This window comes from Scyliorhinus canicula, chromosome 15 (assembly GCF_902713615.1).
Source record: "Scyliorhinus canicula chromosome 15, sScyCan1.1, whole genome shotgun sequence".
NCBI lineage: Eukaryota > Metazoa > Chordata > Chondrichthyes > Carcharhiniformes > Scyliorhinidae > Scyliorhinus > Scyliorhinus canicula.
The window spans coordinates 145,284,654-145,309,616 of NC_052160.1; the positions used below are offsets into that span (position 1 = coordinate 145,284,654).

The 24,963-nt window shown below is 50.2% G+C and overlaps 1 protein-coding gene across 3 annotated transcripts in view; it reads left to right on the top strand.

Annotated features, from left to right (window-relative positions):
* The window catches only part of LOC119978242 (TBC1 domain family member 30-like), a 130,491-nt gene that overhangs the window by 42,199 nt on the left and 63,329 nt on the right, over positions 1-24,963 (top strand). For all 3 annotated transcript variants that reach the window (XM_038819717.1, XM_038819716.1, XM_038819715.1), the window contains exons 3-4: positions 3,311-3,376; positions 9,468-9,584. In XM_038819717.1, coding sequence (XP_038675645.1) covers positions 9,570-9,584 — 15 coding nt within the window. In that variant the 5' untranslated portion in view covers positions 3,311-3,376; positions 9,468-9,569. The remainder of the gene's footprint in view (positions 1-3,310; positions 3,377-9,467; positions 9,585-24,963) is intronic.

Sequence of the window (24,963 nt, forward strand, 5' to 3'; positions counted from 1 at the left end):
TCGGCCCATCGCAGGCCGGAGAATCACCACGGGGGGCCCGCCGACCGGCGCGGCGTGATTCCCGCCCCCCCGCCGATTCCCAGGTGGCGGAGAATTCCGGCCACGGCGGGGGTGGGATTTACGTAGGCCCCGGGCGATTCCCCGACCCTGCGGGGGGTCAGAGAATTCTGCCCCAGGTGATGCAGTTTTTGGGATCAACCATCGACATTGGGTATTTCAAATAAAATCTAACTTTACCTCTGCTGTGAGTCTGGGTCAAATGGACAAAGAAGCAAAGTCAGAAAACATGGGCGTGCCCGTCATTCACTTTTTATCTTCAGAGGCCTTCATTCCAACTTTATATTGCACAAGTTACAAATTATATTTGTCTTAGTCAACTAGTCTGATTCATTCCCTTTGGTTGCATTTGTGAGCTGTTTTCTCCTCCGCATCCACATAATCCTTCTTTGCCAAGACTATAGATTGTTCTAGCTGTCAATTTTTCTTGTTTGCTGATCCTGGCAGCATTTGATCCTCTTCATTAGTCAGGATCTCTTTCTGGGTGGGTTTGCCTTTCTTGCTGCTGTGAGCAGGTTGAGATGGGAAGAATTAGCCTTCGCACCGTGAGAATGTCAGTGAAACTCTGCTCTTCCAATTGAGAACAATGTCTTAGTTACTCATAACGGTTCACAAATGGGTGGGTATTATAGAACATATATAGAACAGTACAGCACAGAACAGGCCCTTCGGCCCTCAATGTATTGCAGCATTAACAGGTGAACAATTGCATCAGCTTTTAGCTCACTGCAAACCCATGTCTGAATCAGAATGTCAGGGCCTCAAATTCTGCTTCTGATGGCTATAATCTCAGTTGATGCTTTATTCTGGTATTGAAGCAATGCTGTCTATTGCAATGAGATATTCAGAGGTTAAGGGGTAATATCCTGTCTGCCTGTGGAGGTGGATTACCAGCTCCCATTATAACTATTTGACTTGAATGCAGCGGAACTGGGACGATTTTATTCCTCAACTGCCACTATCAAAACAAATTTGATTTATCTCATTGTCAGTGCAGATTGTTTAGTAACCCTCCCTTCAAAACATCAGTAATTTTCAAATCCTGACAATTTTCAAATCTTCTCTGGGCATATAGTGCCTGTGTGAAGCCTGGTTGGGCATGGGGGGTATGTACCATGCTAACACGTTGGCCTTTCACCCCCTGCAGACAATGGATTTTGGAATATAAGCAGCAATGGTGGCCTTCCTGCTGGTCGCCGCAGCCCTGGGGGATGCCCTGTGGCTGTACCAGCTGGAGCTGCTCGAGGAGGAGGAAGCTGCAGCAGCGGAGCGGACAGCAGAGGAAGAGGAAGCAGCCGCCCAGGATGGCGAGGCGGCTGCCCAACAGGCCGAGGAGGAGGAGGAAGCTGCAGCAGCGGAGTGGGCAGCAGAGGAAGAGGAAGCAGCCGCCCAGGATGGCGAGGCGGCTGCCCAGCAGGCCGAGGAGGAGGAGGAAGCTGCAGCAGCGGAGCGGGCCCCTGAGGACAGGTGGCAGCCGCCCAGGATGGCGAGGCGGCTGCCCAACAGGCCGAGGAGGAGGAGGAAGCTGCAGCAGCGGAGCGGGCCCCTGAGGACAGGTGGCAGCCGCCCAGGATGGCGAGGCGGCTGCCCAGCAGGCCGAGGAGGAGGAGGAAGCTGCAGCAGCGGAGTGGGCAGCAGAGGACAGGTGGCAGCCGCCCAGGATGGCGAGGCGGCTGCCCAGCAGGCCGAGGAGGAGGAGGTGCAGCACGAGGCCTCGTGTATACTGGCAGCGCCTGTTGTTCGAGGACCTGCCGGACGGGGCATGCTGTCAAAGACTCCGGCTGAGCAGGGAGACAGTGCGACATGTCTATTTGATCACGGCACACCTGGTACCACCAGGGTATGGGGCAGGCATCCGCTCCATCAAGGCGACGGTGGCCATGAAACTCTACGCCATGGGGTCCTTCCTGTCGGTGAGTGGGGACCCGTCCAGGATCTCACAGACCTGGGAGGACAGGAGCATCCACGCCACCACGGAGGCCCTATGGCCAATCGGAACAATACATCCATTTCAATGTGGATCGAGCCCACCAGGATGCCCAGCAGTCGGATTCGCCATCATCACCGGGTCCAGAGGGTGATCGACGGGATGCATGAACCCCCCTACGGGAACCTGCAGATGTCAGGCTGCTCGACACCAACCAAAAGGGGTTCCACTCAATGAATGTGCAGCTAGTTTGTGACCATCAGCTGCACATCATCCAAATCTGCACCCGATACCCGGGCAGTGTGCGCGACACCGTCTCCTGGCACACTCGACGGTTCCCAGCCTCTTTGAGGTGCACGCCTGGCTGGGGGGGGGGGGGGTTGGCTCCTGGGTGACAGGGATTATCCGCTGCGATCATGGCTGATGACCCCTATCCAGAGGCCACAGACCAACGCGGAGACTCGCTACAACAAAGCCCATGCAGCGACTGGGTGACATTCTCCTGGGGAGGGAAACATTAAACGCAGTGTTGGAAAGTCCAACATACGCACCCCAAGCAGTGGGTAGCTGGTGGCTTCAGTGGCCAGGGCACCCAGCCATGGCGGTTGGTATGGGTGCCGGCATGTGGTGCTGGGTGGGGGTACGGACACCCTCCGGGTGGGGGAGGTAGGTTGGTGCCAGGGTCACACCCTGGCCACCCTGGGGAGGTTGTGCAGTTTCTTACGGCACAGTTGGCCGGTCCGGACGGTGTTACCCACGACCCTGACCGCCTCTGCCCCCTGCGCCCAGGCATGGTGGCAGCTGGCAACCTCCTTCCCAGGCTGGGGCACAGCATTGGAAGGAAAAAAACTTCAGAAAGCATCAAACAATCTTCAGAAAAAAACAAATACTTAAAAAAAAAACTGGTGTTTGATAATGGGAGATCTGAAAATAATGGGAGTAACTGGGGGAAAGTGCCTGATGCAATGTGATCTGTCTGCTGTGCAGAATTAACACCAGTAACAATAACGTAGCAAAGCTGGAAAATATCAATCTACTGTTTTGGCTGAGAATGAAAAAGAAAGTTGATTAATGATTAATAATCAATTGATGATTAATAAGGGGATGGGGAGTTACGGATAGAATGGGGATGAGAAACATTGAATGGCAGGGCAGACTCGATGGGCTGAATGGCCTGATTCTGCTCCTATGTTTTATGGTCTTATGGGAATGTATGTGAATAGATCTCATTTAAGCACATTGAATGATCAAAATGAATCTGTGATTTAAATTTGACAGAGCGACTATTTGCCGGCACTAATTCTGATCAAGTCTGTATTGTTTCAGTGGTTTGAGACCTGCCGAGCTATTGTTTCGTTACCAACAGGAATTCCAAAGCTGTGGAGGCACAGGGTAAGTGAATCAATCTGTCAGATTCGGGATGAATCCTGTACTCCTGCTGCCTCATTGATCTCCCAAACATTTGCTGCCCTTTGTTACATTTCACTAGGAGACACACCATACATTAAACCTTGCTGGAACTATTCCTTACAATAGACTTTCCCTCTTGACGAATTATTTGATCGCTTTAAGGGTGAGGAAAAATGGCAAACTGCTCTCATTAGTATCCCATTTCTTTGCTGCCTCTGCTCCAGGCCAATGTGAGAGTCACTGGTAGTGATGCCAAAATTCACTTTGCACTTTTAGCGTAGAATCTTATAGTAGCTGGAGGCCATTCAGCCCATTGTGTCAGCCGGCTACTTGAAAGATCTGCCCAATAAGCCCCCCCCCCAACCTTATTCATTCCCCACTGCCCATATTCGTTCTGAGGTGGCACACTGCGTTGCCACTTTATCTGCCAACACCAGCCATGTGTTGAGTTTGAAGCTACTGTGCCGCTGGCGGTGGCTAATGAGCTTATTGCTGGACTGACTCATTTCGTTTTGCAATCTAAAAGCATTACACATCTGACTAGCACTTTCAGATGAAGCTCATGCCAATCTGATGGGGTTAGCGAGAATTTTCCTTTGTTGAGAATTATAAAATAGCAGATTTAAAATTCATGCAAAGACAACTTGAGCTGCTATGCCTCACTGAGTGCTCCCTCTCTCTCTCCCTCTCTCTCCCTCTCTGTCTTTACCTCTCTCTCTCCCTCTCTCTGTCTCTCTGTCTCTCTCTCTGTCTCTCTCTCTCTCTCTCTCTCCGTCTCTCTGTCTTTCTGTCACTCTCTCTGTCTTTCTGTCTCTCTGTCTTTACCTCTCTGTTTCTCTCTCTCTCCCTCTCTCTGTCTTTACCTCTCTCTGTCTCTCTCTCTGTCTCTCCCTCTCTCTGTCTTTACCTCTCTCTGTCTCTCTCTCTGTCTCTCTCTCTCTCTCTCCCTCTCTCTGTCTTTACCTCTCTCTGTCTCTCTCTCTGTCTCTCTCTCTCTCTCTCTCTCCCTCTCTCTGTCTTTACCTCTCTCTGTCTTTCTGTCTCTCTCTCTCTGGGTGGGATTCTCCCGTACCTGGCGGGGCGGGGGTCCCGGTGGGACTGAGTGGTATGAACCACTCTGGCGTCAGCCCGCCCCAAAGGTGCGGAATCCTCTGCACCTTCAGGGGCTAGGCCGGCGCTGGAGTGGTTTGCGCCCCACAGGCTGGCGTGGAAGGCCTTTGGTGCCACACCAGCCGGGGCCGAAGGGACTCTGCCGGCCGGCGCGAATCTGCGCATGCGCAGGAGCGTCAGTGGCTGCTGATGTCATCCCCGCGCATGCGCAGGGGGGGGTCACCTATGTGTCGGCCATCGCGGAGGCTGACACGGCCGACGCGTAGGAAAAGAGTTCCCCCACGGCACAGGTCCGCCCGTGGATCGGTGGGCCCAATCGCGGGCTAGGCCACCGTGGGGGCACCCCCCAGGGCCAGATCGTCCTGCGCCCCCACCCCAGGACCCCGGAGCCCGCCCGCGCCGCCAGGTCCTACCGGTAAGGGACCTAGTCTAATCTACGCCGGCGGGACTGGCAAAGAACCAGCGGGACTTCGGCCCATCATGGGCCAAGAATTCGGGCAGCCCCGGCGTCCATTGAGTTGCGCAGGTCTCTGCCATTCACGCCGGGCCGATTTTTGGGGGGCCGGAGAATTTGAAGGACGGCGGGGACGGGATTCACGCTGACCCCCGGCGATTCTCTGACTCGGCGGGGGGGTCGGAGAATCCCGCCCTCTGTCTCTCTCTCTCTGCTCTCTCTCTCTGTCTCTCTCTCTGTCTCTCTCTCTGTCTCTCTCTCTCTGCCTCTCTCTCTGTCTCTCTCTCTCCCTCTGTCTCTCTCTCTGTCTGTCACTCTCTCTCTTGTCTCTCTCTCTGTCTCTCTCCTCTCTCCTCTCTGTCTCTCTCTCTGTCTGTCTCTCTCTCTCTGTCTCTCTCTCTCGCTCTCTCTCTCTGTCTCTCTCTCTGTTCTTGTCTCTCTCTCTCTCTCTCTCTGTCTCTCTCTCTGCCTCTCTCTCTCCTCTCTCTCTCTGTCTCCTCTCTCCCTGTCTCTCTCTCTCTGCCTCTCTCTCTGTCTCTCTCGCTCTCTGTCTCTCTCTCTGTCTCTCTCTCTGTCTCTCTCTCTCTCTGTCTCTCTCTGCTGTCTCTCTCTCTCTCTGTCTCTCTCTCTGTCTCTCTCTCTCTCTGCCTCTCCTCTCTGTCTCTCTCTCTCTCTCTCTCTCTCTCTCTCACTGTCTCGCTCTCTCTCTGTCTCTGTCTCTCTCTCTGTCTCTCTCTCTGTCTCTCTCTCTCTCTGTCTCTCTCTGTCTCACTCTCTCTCTCTCTCTCTGTCTCTCTCTCTGTCTCTCTCTCTCTCTCTCTGTCTCTCTCTCTTTCTCTCTGTCTCTCTCTCTCTCTGCCTCTCTCTCTGTCTCTCTCTCTCACTGTCTCGCTCTCTCTCTGTCTCTCTCTCTCTGCCTCTCTCTCTCTCTCTGTCTCTCTCTCTCTGTCTCTCTCTCTCTGCCTCTCTCTCTGTCTCTCTCTCTGTCTCTTTCTGTCTCTTTTCTGTCTCTCTCTGTCTCTCTCTCTCTGCCTCTCTCTCTGTCTGTCTCTCTCTCTCTGCCTCTCTCTCTGTCTCTCTCTCTCTCTCTGTCTCTCTCTCTGTCTCTCTCCCTCTCTCTCCGTCTCTCTCTCTGTCTCTCTCTCTCTATCTTTCTCTCTCTCTGTCTCTCTCTTTCTCTGTCTCTCTCTCTCTCTGTCTCTCTCTGTCTCTCTGTCTCTCACTCTCTCTGTCTCGCTGTCTGCCTGTCTCTGACTCTCCCTCTGTTTCTGGCTCTCTCTCTCTCTCTCTCTGTCTCTCTCCCTCTCTCTCCCTCTCTCTCCCTCTCTCTCTCTCTCTATCTCTCCCTTTCTCTCTCCCTCTCTCACGCGCGATAACAGCTGACTGTCTCTAACTGAAGTTATTTGAATGGAATTATTCCCTGTCAAAATGAAACAAATTTATTGCTGCTTCAGCAATAAAGAGCAATGGATTAAGCAAATTATGTCGGTGGATTTGAATCAAATTAAAAAATCACCACTTCCAACGCTTGAGGCTTGCCTTCAATAACCAGACAGGATTATCTCAAATTGTATCATTATATCTGTGACAGGCTCTAAAAGTAGAAAGGAAGTTTAAGCTATATGTGGAAAATTAACTTTATTTTCTATAAATTTAAAGTGCCCAATCCTTTTTTCCCCCGAGTTATGGGGCAATTTAGCACGGGGAATCCACCTACCCTGCACATCTTTGGGTTGTGGGGGTGAGACCCACGCAGACACAGGGAGAATGTGCAAACTCCACACGGACAGTGACCCAGAGCCGGGATCGAACCCGGGTCCTCGGTGTCATGGGGCAGCAATGCTAACCACTGAGCTGCCCGAAAATTGTTACTTAACCCAATAAATACTTACAGGATGGTGGTTTCTACCGAAAGAGTTGAAAAGCGATTTTGCTTTGTGAGTATCTATGTGCAGAATATTCTGGAGCGGAATGAGTTTAGGATTACAATACACCTCTAAATCCCATACTTGCACATTCTTGATTTCTATTGCACCATCAGTAACGGCTCTGCCTTCAGGTGTAAATCTTTGGAATTTCCATTCTAAACCTCTCAATCTCTCTAATTCTCCCTCCTTTAACGAATCTCCTTAAAACCGACTTCCTTGACCAACCTTTTGCTCACCTGTCTGAATGTTGTTTTGCTTGATAATGCCCCTACCAAGTGCCTGGGGCTGTTTTATTAGATTAAAGGCCCTGTATAATTATGTTATTGTATTTGCATTTGAGAAATGCAGTCATTTGTATTTTTGTATTTTTTCCTGAATTATAAGTGTTTAAGATGATTGTTTCAAGAACTAAAAATAGTTAGCAGTCTTGAAATATCTAAAATGTAACAACTGGAACATTAACGTGCTACACAGTACTTCCAGGAGCACCGTTCCCACCGTAAATCCTTGCTACTTTGTTATGTTTTTGTCCCTCTGTATTGTATCGAGTCTATAGCTGGTTACCAGAGGAAGTGAGGGGAATAGCATTGATACTTTCGAGGGGAAGCCAGTGTGGTGAATCACAGTAGCGTAATTCACACTGTATTACACATCTTACTATGTCTCTGTAAGCTCGGCACACAAGCAGTTGCGCTGCTCTGCCACTAGGGGGAGATGCACTGGGAGTGCACGGGAATTTGTACTGGGCTCCACCCACGGCTCCTCCCCCTAACCGGAAGTATAAAGGTTGATGCTGAGAGCCTGCCTGCCAGTTCATCTGGAGTTCATCTCGTCACAGGCAGGCTCTGTTGTAAGACGATTTTAACCACTGTTCACTTCTAACCACCTGTCGCGTGAATTGATGGTCTCATCAGCCAGTAAATATCTAAGAGGGAAAGGTATAAAAGGATATGTTTAAAGAATTTCATGGATGGGTGGCAGGAAGTTTGTGTGGTGTATAAACACCAACAGGGCCTGAATAGCCTATTTCTGACCTATAATTGCGGTATAATTTTGCAATACTTTTCCTGTCAGTATCTCCCTGTGCCTCTCTGTTATGTTCTTCCTAAATTCAAATTTGGACATCCTTGCACTCCTCGCCCCTGCTTCCTACTATGTTGAAGTCAAGATTCAGCTCATACTCCATTTTGTTCCTTTCTCATAGGAGAAAACTGTCACTCTTTCTTTCAAAGCTCCACCTCCACTTGCAATTCAGTTGGCTCTACACCCCAAGCTTCACAACACTTTGTCATTTCTTGTCAGTTTATCTCAGTTTCTTTTTAGATTTCAGCCAGGTGATGCCCCAAATGATGGGCTTCAGCTGTTTGGTTTCCGAAGGAGTTTAATATTTTCTTTTGGTCAGACCGATAGGAATGCCGACCTACAAACATGTCACATTTGTCACACCTTCATTGTTTGCTGCCACATGTAACACTCATATGGACATCAGATCTCATTCTTAAATATGGTTCGTTCTTAGTAAAGCTCCTTAAAGATGCTAAAAATGTCCTATCAGGTGTGTAGTACTGTTTGTCTATTTAAATGTGCACAGACTGTTAACCAGATAGTTTGACCCCAGGTCCCTGTCCGTGTGGAGTTTGTACATTCTCCCCGTGTCTGCGTGGGTTTCACCCCCACAACCCAAAGTTGTGCAAAGTAGGTGGATTGGCCACGCTAAATTGCCCCTTAATTGGAAAAGAAATTGGGTACTCTAAATTTATTTTTAAAACTCAGATAGTTTGAAAACTACATGTTTGTCTTCTTTGATCAGCTGACATGTGTGGACATCAATGCTGGAGAACAACCCCGGTACCTGAATGGGTTAAAGGCAAATGAATTAAAAGATAGACATGAAAGATCATTTCTGAGTAAGAAGGCTATTCTGTTTTTATGCAGGCATGAAACCTGATACTGAACATACTGATGAAGATGAATATTATTGGAAATGGGTAGACAGTTCAATTGCCCCTGGGGACTGCAGACTAGCAACATATTAACATTGAGACAGATTAGCACAGAAATCTTGCATTAATAATTGCAGCAAAAGGGGATTTCTTCGGGAATTGTGTAATACAAAAAATCCTCGCTTGATGTATTTGTGAACGCGATGAATTTAATTTGCATGTTGTTAACGTGACCAAGAAATATTGTATATTTTTTAAAATAGGTCTATTTCCTCATTTACATGGGCAGGGTGGGTATAGAGGGATATGTGCCAAATGCGGGCAAGTGGGACTAGCTTAGTGATAGAAACAGGGCGGCATGGACACGCTGGGCCGAATGGCCTGTTTCCATGCTGTAAACATCTCTGATTCTATTGAGTTTTTGTGCTGACTAGATGAAAATAGTGGGAACGATATATATCTGTTGTTTATTAAAATGTGCTCACACTGAATTTTTCAATAGTCAGTACAAACTGTTTGAAAACAAATTGTTCAGCAAATTATTTTTTGTGTTTAGCACCAAGGAACTGAAGCACTTTATTAGTGGGTGTCACCTGATCAGCTTTTTAAAATCCTCTTCATTAAATACTCTGTTACAGGTCTGGGTAACGTTGGCCAATCATTATCTTCAAAGCATCTCCATTGACTGGGAACATTTTTATCTGCATGAAGAGAGAAACCTCACTGAGGATGTGTTGGCAATGCAGATAGACAAGGTATGGAATCAGTGATTGCACTTTGCCATAACCCTGTGGCGCTAACAATTGCACACAAAGACTCGAGACATGTACAATCGAGGCTTTATTGCTGTGTGATGCTATTCCTCCGGCGGCAGCTGTAGACTAGGGTCTGAGTGACTCACACGCATATTTATACACAAGCTCCTTGTGGGCGGAGCTAGCCGGCAGGGGTTTACCGGAGGAACCTGTATTACAGGTACAGCCATACATCCCCCTACTGCAAGTATGCATATCTACAGTGGTTATATCACCACAAACCCCTAGTCACAAGTGTGAATTTAATTGGATTTGAATTTAAGTTTTAAAAAAAATAAATTTAGAGTACCCAATTATTTTTTTCCAATTAAGGGGCAATTTAGCGTGGCCAATCCACCTATCCTGCACATCTTTTGGGTTGTGGGGGTGAAACCCACGCAGACACGGGGAGAATGTGCAAACTCCACACAGACATGGGGAGAATGTGCAAACTCCTAATGGACAGTGATCCAGGGCTGGGATTCGAACCCGGGTCCTCAGCGCCGTAGGCAGCAATGCTAACCACTGTGCCACCGTGCTGCCCCGATTTGAATTTAAATTAACACCAGATCTGAAATTAAAGGCAGGACCTGTTTAACCTCTGTTACAATATTAAGTTGTGACAAGAATCAAACTGATTGTGTGCGTATTGCTATACTGCACAGCAGAGGGCCGGAACACACATACATTTCCCTGGTTTCATCCTCCAAAGGAGGATATTTAGTGAACTGCTGGGCTTGGATTTTCATCCTTGATTTTCATTCCATTGAAGTCAATGGGAATGAAAGTCAGCTGTGTTCTAGAACAGCCTGACCATTCATCCCATCAGCTCACTGCCCAGGGTGAAAGTGGAAGTTACTTTACATGAGTTCTAAATCAAATGGGTGGCATTGGAGGGGGGGGGGGGGGGGGGGGGGGGGCTATAAGGAACATCTTTGCAGATATAAGGAAAAATCAAAGCAATAGGCATCGTGAACCACCATGGAATTTGAAACTTTCCCCACTTGTTCTCAAAGTGTGAGCAATACTGGCAAGATGATATTTATTGTCCCTGTCCAGTTGCACTGTTGGTGGGCCTTCTCTGTGAGTCTGTAGCCCCTGTGCTGTTGGTGTCCCCATAATGGTGTTAAGGAGGTGATGGAACCATCATTTCACCAGACACGTGTTTCCGATATGAATCTAGGCTTTAATCGACTTACAGAGCCAGCCTGTTACCCGTCGATGAACTCTCAGTGAACTGCAGGCTGACTCTGGACAAGGGTATTTATACAGCAGCACAAGGGGGAGGGGTCATGGGCGGAGCCAAGGGTGGAGCCCTGTACAAGCTCCTGAGCATTCCCAGAGCTACTCCCCCTAGTGGTCGGATAACGCTACTGCGCTTACAAAGACATAGTGTGAATTATCATATTACATTCACCACAGGAGGAAATTGCAGAATTTAGACCCAGAAGTTATGAAGGGATGGCCAGATGTCCAAGTCAGAATGATATCCCTGCAATTTTGCAGTCCTTGGATTTCTGAGTAAAGAATAAGCATTAGGAGGAGGTACAGACATAAACTTGGAAAATTGCTGCATGGATAATGCATACTACAGGCAAACTAGTGGAGGGAATGGCTGTTATGTTGACTGACAGAGATGTCTAGCAGGTGTATAAAGGTGGTGGAAGCTGATTTCATGAATAATATTAAAAGAGAGTTGGACAGGTAATCGAGGATGAGGAAGTTGGAGGATTATGGGTAAAAAAGCAAGGGTGTTGTCTGAGCAATGCTCCTTCGAAACGGCAGCACAGCTATGATTAGTCATATGGAGTCCTTTTGTGCACCAGTTTCTGTGATTCTGTGAAGTGAATTGTTCTGTCTTGCATGATAACCGATCGGTTGAGTTTTTGTTTGACTGTACCCATGGAGTAAAATAGTGATGATTCCATACTTTTGATGTGAGCTTTTTTTAGATCATTGAGGAGTCACATGTGGAACAGTCAGTGGTGTGATCTTATAACCTTGGATATGGTGGTTTAATCCAGCTTTGGTCTGCAATAAAAATGTTCTGGGTTTGGAATGGCTGGCATCGGCCAAATTGTAATATAATCAACTTTCACCGTGTCAGGTGACTCCAGATATTGACAGTATGTTTTTCTTGATCCCTATTGACCACAAATTTACCCAGATTCTTTAGAAATATTCGCTGTCAAATGCTACCTTGAACCTCAGGGTAGTTGCTTTTCCTCTGGCACTTTGTTCCCTTGACCTTTCCTTGGGTTCACGCCTCTGTCCAAGCTGTGATGGGATTGAGAGCCTGTGATACTGACAGGATCTGAAGATAGATTGATGAGCACGTACTTGGTGACTGGGTGTTGCATGGTAGGCCTGTTCCTGACTCCTTTCATCATCTTGACTGATGATTGGCAAGAGTATGAGCAGTTGGCAATTGCCTGTGTTAGAGTTCTCTATTTTTGTTTGATTTATTAATTTTTTGGTTATATGCCAGTGTCACGGTTACTCTGGAAGAACTTGGTTAATGGAGCAACACACTCTGGTGTCCAGGTCATCAGCACTTCAGCCAGGGATTATTTATGGGTTCATTTTGTGACTAATGTCTGGACATCACATGACGTGGACCAGATTAGCTGGATATTGGTTCCTAGTGTGGTGGAGACCTCAGAAAGACACTCAATATGATTGTCAACTTCCACTTTAGCCGAAGACACTTGTAGACACTGTGGCCGTGTGTGCTGGGCTGCATGGTGATTGAAGGTGGATTATTCAGGGAGCCTCCTCTGCACAGTCATTGCTTGATTCCCCACCGCTAGCCTCAGCTAGCGGGTAAAGAGATTTGCGCTGATCTATTGGCTGTAGAATCACGTCACTCTGTTTATAGTTAGCTTCTGATATTCAGCATGCTGGTATCTCAATGTTACAGCTTGCTGAGGTTGCTGCCTCATTCTAAAGTCTGTTTGCAGATTCCAAATACCCCATTGAACCAGATTCAATCTCCTTGTTTGATTGAGGTGAAGCACCTCATGTGCTGACCTTGACAATACAGATTGTGGCATCACAGATTGCTGCTAATGATGATCCACAGAGTTTCTTAGTCCACAATTTGGCTGACAGATCACAAACTATTGAGGAAAAAGTCCACGAGTAAAACGCCTGCCCAGTTTCAGAGAAGAACATTTCATAGAATCCCTACAGAGCAGCACGAGGCCATTCGGCCCATTGAGTCTGCACCGACCCTCTGAAAGAACACTCCACACAAGCTCACTCCCCTGTTCTATCCCAATAACCCTCTAACCTGATCTACACATTTTGTTGTGCTCTAAGGGGCAATTTATCATGGCCAATCCACCAAACCTGCACATCTTTGGATTGTGAGAGGAAGCCATAGCACCCGGAGGAAACCCACGCACACACGGGGAAAATGTACAAACTCCACACAGACAGTCACCCGAGGTCGGAATTGAACCCGGGTCCCTGGCGCTGTGAGGCAGCAGTGCTAACCAACGTGCCACCGTGCTGCCCCTGATTGGATAATTATGAATAATGTAGAAAACACGCACTCAATTACAGATTTTACACAGCGTTTACACGGAGTTTACACAGCGTTTACACGGAGTTTACACGGAGTTTACACAGCGTTTACACGGAGTTTACACGGAGTTTACACGGAGTTTACATGGCGTTTACAGCAGAAACAAATCTATCTGGGCATTTATGCTCCCCATGCCAATCTTCCTGTCTTTCCTTATCCCGCTCTATTGACATAACCTCTATTCTTTTCTCACTCCTATTTATCTAATCTCCTCTTAAATGCAACCCAACCAACAATTTATCTCCACCATTCCTCCGGCAGTGAGTTTCTTCTGAATATTTTTTTTGGTGCTTGTTTGATATTGAAGGCGTCTAATTGTGTTCTTCCCGTTAGTGGGTATTCTGTCAAACCATTGGCCAGAATTCCATGTGTCTGACCCAGGAGTGCGTAAAATCTTCGGAAGTCAGGAACGTTTCCTGACATCATTGTGCACGCTTGCAAATCCGACACACATCCGCAAAAAGTCCAATCGATAGCGATTGCATACTGCCTGTGCGATGTTTACCTCTTCGCACGGCAAAACGGATGGACGCCCTTTATGTATTTTGCATTTCCTCATCCAAGGTTGGGATAAAAGCCATCCACCCCCCCCCCCCCCCCCCCACCGATGGGCCGAATAGCCTTCTCCTGCGCTGTTAATTCCCGTAACAGCCTCCTCGAACAGGCGCCGGAATGTGGCGACTAGGGGCTTTTCACAGTAACTTCATTGAAGCCTACTCGTGACAATAAGTGATTTTCATTCATTTTCATTTTTTCATTCATGATCTGCAAGGTACTGCTCCCCTGCATTGGATCCAATGGGAATAGTCTAATTTGGTGATGGGGCCTCCTTGGAAAGGGGAGAGAGAGACAGGAGGGAGGCAGGGAGACCTCCTTAGCACAGGCAGCAACCTCGGCTGAGACCTGTCAGAGGAGAGGCATGGGTTGAGTTGGTGCAGGGTCAGCATGGAGGCCAAGGTGGGAGGAACACCAAAGACATATGGACAGCGTTCCGTGGGTGGCTCGATGGCAGTGAATAGGGCGGCATTGTGGCACAGTGGTTGGCACGGCTGCCTCACAGTGCCAAGGACCTGTTGCAATTCCGGCCTTGGGTGACTGACTGTGTGGAGTTTGTACGTTCTCCCCGTGTCTGCGTGGGTTTCCTCCCACAAGTCCAAAGATGTACAGGTCATGTGGATTGATTGTGCTAAATTGCCCCTTTAATGTCCAAAAAGTGAGGTGGGTTTACTGGGTTACAGGAATATGGTGGGAGCAGGTGCCTCGGTAGGGTCAGTACAGACTCGATGGGTTGAATGGCCTTGTGAGGCAGAGGAGAAATATAACAGGAGTCCTGCCTCCACAAGAGTGTTGGTGGAAAGGACCACCCAGCTCCTCAGGAGGTGCTTCCGATACTGAGAACAAAGAACAAAGAAAAGTACAGCACAGGAACTGGCCCTTCGGCCCTCCAAGCCTGCGCCGACCATGCTGCCCGTCTAAACTAAAATCTTCTACACTTCCGGGGTCCGTATCCCTCTATTCCCATCTTATTCATGTATTTGTCAAGATGCCCCTTAAATGTCACTATCGTCCCTGCTTCCACCACCTCCTCCGGCAGCGAGTTCCAGGCACCCACTACCCTCTGTGTAAATAACGTGCCTCGTACATCTCCTCCAAACCTTGCCCCTCGCACCTTAAACCTAAGCCCCCTAGTAATTGACCCCTCCACCCTGGGAAAAAGCCTCTGACTATCCACTCTGTCTACACCCTTCATAATTTTGTAGACCTCTATCAGGCCCATTCCAGCTGCCCATGAAGCCATTTCACTGTGACACCCTCACCCTCCAATACACTGAGACCAATCGTGCTGGCGTTCCATGCTTGGCAGGGCTGGCTTCACTGCCAGCTGGCAGACACACTCAGATTGCAAGTTTCCCGTTATTTCTTGCCATCGGGAAACCAATTCTTTTCCTCCGGTGATATTCTCCACGGCCCCCAAAGAAACCTGTCTCTGGTGGGAAGCGGAAATTCCCGTCTAGGAGACTCCTCCAATGATCTGGGACAGAAGGAAAAGACATTAATTTCAGTGAATCTCTGATACTGCAGGATTATAGAAAATCACATCCTTATGTTAGGAAGCCACAAATAAGAATAAGAAAATAAGAACTAATATCATTATATTGTGGATTTTTGGACACTTCTATGACTAACTGTAATTCTAAATATAAAGATGTGTGACTGACATTTACTCTGTCTCTCAGGCCCTTTATTCCCGTTTTTTGATTTAAAATTGATGTGACACCGAGTGACATTTTCAATAGTGAGACTTCAATTGGACGTCAGTGGCTGTGACTCCACAACCTTTACTGAAGAGACACCCAGACCCACTTCAGGGAAAGCTGAGAATTAAAACAGAAAATGCTGAGAATTCTCAGCCGCTCTGGTTATATCTGCAGAGTGAGAAACAGAATTAACGTTTGAGGCGGGTGACTGTGTCAGAACTGAAAGGTCAGAAACCTGGAAATGATTCCGTACCCAGCCTGCTGGGAATTACCAGCATTTCCTGTTGACATCTCAGAGTTTCAGCATCCGCAGTACGACCATCAATGGGTGTGACGTAGCCACCGGGTATCGCCCGACACGGATCTGGGCGCGCTGGTTAAATAGCCGGGAAAGTCAAAATCGTGATTCCCGCCGGACGTGAATCAGTCTGCTGTCTAACCGGCCCGCTCCCGATGGCAAGTTCCGGATCACGCCCAAATAGAAAGAGCATATCAGCACCCCTATTTGCATTAATTTCCAACTCATTAGCGAGATTGAAGTCAAATGCAGCGGCCTCCTGGGAATTAATCGGCTCCCCATTGGAAAGTCGCGCAGCCGTCGTTTAGTATCCTTTTTAAAATGTGAAGCTGTCGCAGTGGCTGCTGAGGGAAGCTGAGGAGGTGAGAGACCATTTCCGTTCCCCGACATGAAGCTCACAGGCACCTGGGGTGGCGCGGTTGACAAGCTTTTCGTCCATGAGGCCTACAAGTCATCTTTAAATATTGTGAAGACCCATAACAGGGGCAACTCCAGCCGCTGCCTGTCTGTCCCACCAAACACATCTAGGGCAGAGGCCTGCTGCTGGTAACATGCTGAGGGTCACTTTAACTCCCTTTGACTGTGAGCAGCCTCTAGCTTCACAGCTGAAGGCTATTGCTAATGCGAATTAGCCTTATTAGTTGTGAGAGCACTTCACGGCTGCAGGTTGTGTTTGCTGCTTGCTCCTGCTGGTGGCTGCAGATGCCTGAAAGCTGCTGTTGCTGTTTCCTTACTTTTCTGTAGCCTAAGATACCTGGGTTCTGGAACATCGGGCTTAGGAGGACATATGCATCCAGAAGACAATCCAGTTTGAAGCAAGAAGATGCTGCGGGTCCTGCTGCACGACATTAATCGAAATGGGCCACCTGATGACACTGTTGAAGAAATGCTTTTGCAGGTTGCTGATATTTTTGTTGCTGGCGTGGTGAGTGCTGTGTGTAACTGGCACGTCACCGGGGGTTAAACACGCCGGAAGTCAAAGATGTTCAACTGAACCTTGAGCGCCGGTGCCATATGTGGGTGCCAGGATTTGGCTGCGGTGAGATTGGGCCGTGTGGGAGGGGCCGGCACAGATACGGCTCCTGGATGGGGAATGGCACAGATATGGGAACAAGTCACACATTGATGGACAGATCATTGCTACCACAAGGTTCTGGCCACGATAACACATTCTCTGGCTTATCCTCTGTTTCTGTTGAGGAACCTGCGAGGGTGATACCATGGGCTGGATTCTCCGCCGGCGGGTAGCTCCGTTTTGCCGGCAGCCCGGGGGATTCCCGACAGCGTAGGGCTGCCCCACAATGGGAAACCCCAGTCGGCGTAACAGATTCCAACGGCGTGCTGAACCAGGAATCCGGAGCGGCAAGACGGAGAATCCAACCCAATGTGTTTATTTTGTGAAAATGAGCTGATCTGCGTTGTGTTGGTACGAATATGGAATGGCGACGTTTCCTTGTTGTTTAATGGTTAGTGCGATATGTGGAATGTTACCTAGTTGATTTTCAAAATGTTACCTTTTTTAATAATTTTTTTTTTTTTAATTCCAATTAAGCGGTAATTTAGCGTGGCCAATCCACCTATCCTGCACATCTTTTGGATTGTAGGGATGAAACCCACGCAAACACGGGGAGAATGTCCAAACTCCACACGGACAGTGACCCAGAGCCGGAATTGAACCCGGGGCCTCGGCGTCGTGAGGTAGCAGTGCTAACCACTGCGCCAATCTTTGTTACTGTTGACTATTTAATAAACAAAATATTTATTAAGTGGATTCTCGTGGATATTCGTGCCATGTGTCAGACGACGATTATTGCATCAATTATTCAATCAAACCTTGAAGCCTGAACAGTTTGCCTGAACTTGAGGATAGCAAATGTGGTCCCTTTGTTCAAGAAGGGGAGTAGAGATAACCCCGGTAACTATAGGCCGGTGAGCCTAACGTCTGTGGTGGGTAAAGTCTTGGAGAGGATTATAAAAGATACGATTTATAATCATCTAGATAGGAATAATATGATTAGGGACAGTCAGCATGGTTTTGTGAAGGGTAGGCCATGCCTCACAAACCTTATCGAGTTCTTTGAGAAGGTAACTGAACAGGTAGATGAGGGTAGAGCAGTTGATGTGGTGTATATGGATTTCAGTAAAGCGTTTGATAAGGTTCCCCACGGTCGTCTATTGCAGAAAATACGGAGGCTGGGGATTGAGGGTGATTTAGAGATGTGGATCAGAAATTGGCTGGTTGAAAGAAGACAGAGAGTGGTAGTTGATGGGAAATGTTCAGAATGGAGTTCAGTTACGAGTGGCGTACCACAAGGATCTGTTCTGGGGCCGTTGCTGTTTGTCATTTTTATAAATGACCTAGAGGAGGGCGCAGAAGGATGGGTGAGTAAATTTGCAGACGACACTAAAGTCGGTGGAGTTGTAGACAGTGCGGAAGGATGTTGCAGGTTACAGAGGGACATAGATAAGCTGCAGAGCTGGGCTGAGAGGTGGCAAATGGAGTTTAATGTGGAGAAGTGTGAGGTGATTCACTTTGGAAAGAATAACAGAAATGCGGAATATTTGGCTAATGGTAAAATTCTTGGTAGTGTGGATGAGCAGAGGGATCTCGGTGTCCATGTACATAGATCCCTGAAAGTTGCCACCCAGGTTGATAGGGTTGTGAAGAAGGCCTATGGTGTGTTGGCCTTTATTGGTAGAGGGATTGAGTTCCGGAGCCATGAGGTCATGTTGCAGTTGTACAAAACTCTAGTACGGCCGCATTTGGAGTATTGCGTACAGTTCTGGTCGCCTCATTATAGGAAGGACGTGGAAGCTTTGGAACGGGGCAGAGGAGATTTACCAGGATGTTGCCTGGTATGGAGGGAAAATCTTATGAGGAAAGGCTGATGGACTTGAGGTTGTTTTCGTTAGAGAGAAGAAGGTTAAGAGGTGACTTAATAGAGGCATACAAAATGATCAGAGGGTTAGATAGGGTGGACAGCGAGAGCCTTCTCCCGCGGATGGAGGTGGCTAGCACGAGGGGACATAGACTTAAATTGAGGGGTAATAGATATAGGACAGAGGTCAGAGGTGGGTTTTTTACGCAAAGAGTGGTGAGGCCGTGGAATGCCCTACCTGCAACAGTAGTGAACACGCCAACATTGAGGGCATTAAAAAATTTATTGGATAAGCATATGGATGATAAGGGCATAGTGTAGGTTAGATGGCCGTTAGTTTTTTTTTTCCATGTCGGTGCAACATCGAGGGCCGAAGGGCCTGTACTGCGCTGTATCGTTCTATGTTCTAACTCGAGAGGTGTCAGCACCACAGAGGCAGCAGTCAGCAATCAAACACTCCAGAGCTGGGCTCAGTACTGGATATCCTCCAGACCAAAGGATGAGTGTGTGGATCGGGGAGGGCACCTGTTCCCGGCAGGGGTCAGGGGTCTGGGGGTTCCTGATGTGTCCGGGGGTGAGTGTGCAGAGTGAGGTTCTGCAGCACAACTGGCTCAGTGGTGGCTCTCTGCATTAACAGGAAAGGCTTCCATTCACTGAATGTTCAACTCCTGTGCGACCACCACCCTCCGGATCATGCACGTGTGTACACACTTCCCAGGGAGTGTGCATGACAGCTACATCCTGGGACACCCGGAGATCAGCGGCGTCTTCGAGGACCACCCCAGGATGACGGGTTGTCTGTTGGGGGATAAGGGGTACCCACTGAGGTCCTGGCTGGCGATGCCAGTGCAGAGGCCAGAAACCGAGGCAGAGACTCAATATAAGGAGGCCCATGTTGCCACTCGTGCTGTCATTGATGCGGTTCCAATGTGTGGGCTGCCGTGGTGATGCCCTGCAGTACCCACCCCCAGAGTGTCTCCCGCTTTGTGGTGGTCTGCTGTGCCCTCCACAACCTGGCACGGCAGCAGGGCGACATGCTGGAGGTGGGGGAGGAGGGACATGTTGCCTTGTCTAAGGAGGAGGAGGCGGACCAGGAGGGGATGGAGGACAATCCTGGGAGGACCCGCAGGAGGAGACGGTGGATGGAGGACCAGGGAGGCCCTCATCCTAACCTGCTTCTCATAGGACGAGGCCACCCTGATTAACCAGGCCCACCTTCCCAGGGTCTGTGTAACATCACCCCAGGGTGATGGGCCTGTGTCGACACTGTCAGTGGGTCAATATACACGGCAGGAGAGTGATGATCGCTCGCTGTGAGCTGAGCTCTGCTGCTCCTCTTTCTCTGCCAAAGTCTCAGCCAAGCCTTCCTGCTGACTGCGCCTCACATCCATCCTCGGAACAGGTTCTGCATCGGGGGCGTTTGATCTTGGATCACTGTGCCAGGGGAGTGGGGGGCAGTGGAGGGAAACAGGGGGAGGCCCCTGTGAAGATTAACGTGACAGAGGCTTCACATGTATCAGGTGCAACATATTATAATAGTGAACATTTGATATTTCCATTCCCCCGAGCTACACATCATGAAATATCCACTCATAGATCCTCTCTCTTCTTGATTTCACGTGGTCCATTACTACGTTTAGGTTTGTCCCCAGGATCCAGATCAATGATGAGGGTATCCTGCTGCTTCCTGCACCGCGTGGCCTTTGATGCCCTTGCCGGACGTCCTCTGGAGAGTCTGGAGCTGGAGGGCCCGTCTGACTGGTGACACTGTGCCACCCTGTTCTGCCGGTGTCAGGAGTGGGCATTCGGAAAAGTTGGAGACCGCTGTAGTCTCCTTGGTGGCAGGCCCTGGGTTGGCCTCCAGCGCTTCCTCCTACCTTATGGTGCCCATAGGGTCCTGGAGGTCTCAATGGGACAGGGGGGCAGCTGGACTGAGCTCCAGAGGCCTCTGTGCCATCTGGCTCTGCCAGTCCTGGGGCCTGCCCATTGTCTGCACCATGGTGTCGACACCCTTGGCGATAGTCTGCAATGACTGGGCCATACTCTGCAGTGCCTCGGCAATGTCCACCTGCATCTGGTACATATCCCTTAGCGACTGGGCCATGATGTCGAGGTTCTCAGCCATGGTCCTTACAGTCTGAACCATGGATATCACCACTCATGACGCTGACGTCGTGCTGCAGGCATCCAATGCGGTCGCCACCCTGGCAGTGTTTAGCCTCAGTGCCACACATTGTCGACATCATCTCCTCTCCTCATTAGCTATGCACTCAGTGGAATCTCGCTGACATCCCCTCCTGATTCTCACAGCCGTGTCCCAGCATCTACATCAGCTCCAGGATAACCTTATCCAGAGTCTTGGCATCTGACTGGATCTCAGCAGATTCCTGGGATCCAGCAGCTCTCCAACTGCTGTCTCCCTGAGATATTCCTGCCTCCACCTGATGTGCATCAGCATCTGTGTGACTTTCAGCAGAATGTGCCTCAGAAGCCTGCCCACTAATGTCGCCCCCCCCAAGGTGTGTGTCTCTGTGCTGCTGGCAGGTGGGTGAAAGCTGCGATGCCCCAGTGGTGGTTTCCTTGGAGCCTCCGAGCTGGTCTCTTGGGTGGCGGGGGGCAGGTTGGCGTGGGGGGGGGGGGGGGGGGGGGGGGTGACTCCAAATGGCCCGGCCCCATCAAATGGAGATCCTGGAAGAGAAAGGACATGTGGTCAGTGAGGGGGAAGGACAACTCCAACAGGTCATCAGGGTGAAGGGACAGTGGATGCTCACCTCTGCGGCATGGTCCAACCTCACTGTCGGTGACTGCTCTCTCCTCGGGCAACCCCATCACCTCCAGGTCCTGTTCCTCATAGGGATCAGCACACGGATCTCTGGTACCCAACCCCTGTCTTGACCCTTTTGCACTTATTATGAGCTTCTTTTACTGGCCAAGAAAGGACTCTGTGAGCCGTGCATTTGACGGATCAGTGGGTCTATGCCAGGTGGCATGTGTGGGAACTACAACTGGACATGACGGGGTTGGGTTGGTGGGTGCCGGGGGGTGGTGAGGAACAAGCACAAAGATCGGATATGGGGAGGGTGCGAGTTCTGGGGTGGGAGGTTTGCGAATTTGAGGGGTGGCCGGCAGAATTGATGCCAGGGGAGAGGTGGTAACTTACCCTTTCAGCTTGATGGAGGTCGTTGATCTTCTTCCAACATTGGCGCAGGTCCTCCTGGTCATACTGCCCGTGCTGACAGCTGCTGTCACTGACACCCAGGCAGTGACCCTGCTACTGGACCCCCGACCCCCTCGGGGAACAGGATATCCTGTCTCGCATCCACAGCATCGGGAAGTCTGGCCAGTTCGGCATCGCCAAAGCGGGAAGCAGGTCTGCGCTGCCGTGCTCGCGTGTTGACTGGGAGTGAGTGGTGTGGGAGTGTTTAAAAGCAGCTCCCCCTTGTTAGCAGTGTGACGCTGAGGAGTGAGTTGGCAAATCAGACGGCGAGACAGCCAGTAATGGTGAGAGGCTGATGGCGGCTCATTTCTGGCACAAAGTGCCATTAAATATGGACTTCAGTCTCGCCATCGCGCCTCTCGGGAAACACTCTGCTAATCTTCTTCAATATGACATTTTTCCATTATATTGTGCGAACTATCTGCTGTCAGCAGCTTTTTGCACTTTGACATTGAGAGGATTGTGAAGCATCAGTGAATGCACTTTTATTTCCCTTTATAGCCTTTGGTATTGTGTGACAGGAGTTTGCATGAATAAAGCAGCCTTTGATAAACTGTATGTTGCTGAGGAGCCTCGAGGCGGCCAGAGCACAATTGTACTTGGCGGTATTTGTATTTGACGATATTGGGCTGTCATCTGACTCTAGCATAACTTTGTCTTGTTAATGATCATTCTGCAAGTGGTTGTCTGTTTCTTTCAACTTTGTGGGTCTTGGGCAGCACGATGGCGCAGTGGTTAGCACTGCTGCCTACGGCCTCGAGATCCCAGGTTCGACCCCGGCTCTGGGTCACTGTCCGTGTGGAGTTTGCACATTATCATAGATTATCATAGAATTTACAGTGCAGAAGGAGGCCATTCAGCCCATCGAGTCTGCACCGGCTCTTGGAAAGAGCACCCTACCCAAGGTCAACACCTCCACCCTATCCCCATAACCCAGTAACCCCACCCAACACTAAGGGCAATTTTGGACACTAAGGGCAATTTATCATGGCCAATCCACCTAACCTGCACATCTTTGGACTGTGGGAGGAAACCGGAGCACCCGGAGGAAACCCACGCACACACGGGGAGGATGTGCAGACTCCGCACAGACAGTGACCCAAGCCGGAATCGAACCTGGGACCCTGGAGCTGTGAAGCGATTATGCTATCCACAATGCTACCGTGCTGCACATTCTCCCCGTGTCTGCGTGGGTTTCGCCCCCACAACCCAAAGATGTGCAGGGTAGGTGGATTGAACACTCTAAATTGCCGCTTAATTGGAAAAAATGAATTGGGAACTCTAAATTTATTTTTTTTTAAATGTTTTTTTTTAAACTTGGTGGGTTTTGGGGAGAAAGCTGAGACTGAATTGAACAGCTCAATGTAGGGGTGAGGGGGGGTGCGTGGGGGATGTGGTGGGGGGGGTACGGTAGGGGGGAGTGTGATTGGGGGTGGGAGTACGATTTGGGGGGAGTGCGATTTGGGGGAGTGCGGTGGGGGATGTGTGGGGAGTGCGGGGAGGGTACGGGGGGATGTGGGGGGGGGTGCGGTGGTGGGTGCGGTGGTGGGTGCGGTGGTGGGTGCGGTGGGGGGTGCGGGGAGGGTACGGGGGGATGTGGGGGGAGTGCGGTGGTGGGTGCGGTGGGGGGTGCAGTGGGGGGCGCGGTGGGGAGTGCGGCGGGGAGTGCGGCGGGGAGTGCGGCGGGGAGTGCGGCGGGGAGTGCGGGGGGATGTGCGGGGGGTGCGGGGAGGGTACGGGGGGATGTGGGGGTGGTGCGGTGAGGGGTGCAGTGGGGGGTGCGGTGGGGAATGCGGTGGGGAGCGCGGGGCGGAGTGCGGGGGGGATGTGGTGGGTGCGGGGGGGATGTGGGGGGGGTGTGGTGGGTGCGGGGGGGATGTGGGGGGGGTGTGGTGGGTGCGGGGGGGATGTGGGGGGGGTGTGGTGGGTGCGGGGGGGTTGTGGTGGGCAGTGCGGTGGGGGGGGATGTGGGGGGCATGTGGTGGGGGGTGCGGTGAGGGGTGCAGTGGGCAGTGCGGTGGGGGGGTGCGGGGAGGGTGCGGGGAGGGTGCGGGGAGGGTGCGGGGGGGGTTGTGGCGGGGGGTGCGGGGGGGATGTGGGGGGGTGCGGTGGTGGGTGCGGTGGGGGGTGCGGGGAGGGTACGGGGGGAGTGCGGTGGGGAGTGCGGGGGGGAGTGCGGGGGGATGTGCGGGGGGTGCGGGGAGGGTACGGGGGGATGTGGGGGGAGTGCGGTGGTGGGTGCGGTGAGGGGTGTGGTGGGGGGGGTGCGGTGGTGGGTGCGGTGAGGGGTGTGGTGGGTGACCTGCCTCAATCATTGAAGAGCATCAGTCGCCCCCAGCTGCTGTGTGTGTGTGTGGGGGGGGGGAGTGTATGGTACATTAAAACATTTCTGTATCGCTGTGACCTGGATTCATACAAAGGCAGATGTTTCTACATGGTCGCTATGGTAACAGCATTGCCCCGGGGTAGCTGCATTTCAAGCTGTGAGCGGCTCTAATGTTCATCATGGTTCAATGGTTTAAAATAATCATTCTCATCTGGTCAATAGCCCTCCCCCGCCATTGACAAAGACCTATCCCAATTGACGAGGGATTATTCCACTGGACTGGATCAGTTTTACTTTAATAAACAGAAGCCTGGCTCCCCTTCCAGTGAAACAGGTGCAGATGCTGCAAATCCAAAATAAAAGTGTTAGAAACACACGGCAGACCCATAACCATCTGAAAATAAAGGGAACAGATTCCTATTCGGGTCTGGCTTCCGCAGCACTGAGCACAGTGCGTTTATTTAGAGATGTCACTTTGTATAAAATGTTAGGCGATTAGCAAAATAACCAGAGGGAAAACCTTTAATGTTCCACATGGTCCGAATCCGTAACGTGGTGGAGGTCGATTCAATCCAGGTTTTGAAAAGAAAATTGGAGAATAATGCAGAATACTGGGCTAATGGCAAGATTCTTGGTAGTGTAGATGAACAGAGAGATCTCGGCATCCAGGTACATAAATCCCTGAAAGTTGCCACCCAGGTTAACAGGGCTGTTAAGAAGGCATATGGTGTGCTAGCCTTTATCAGTAGTGGGATTGAGTTTCGGAGCCACTA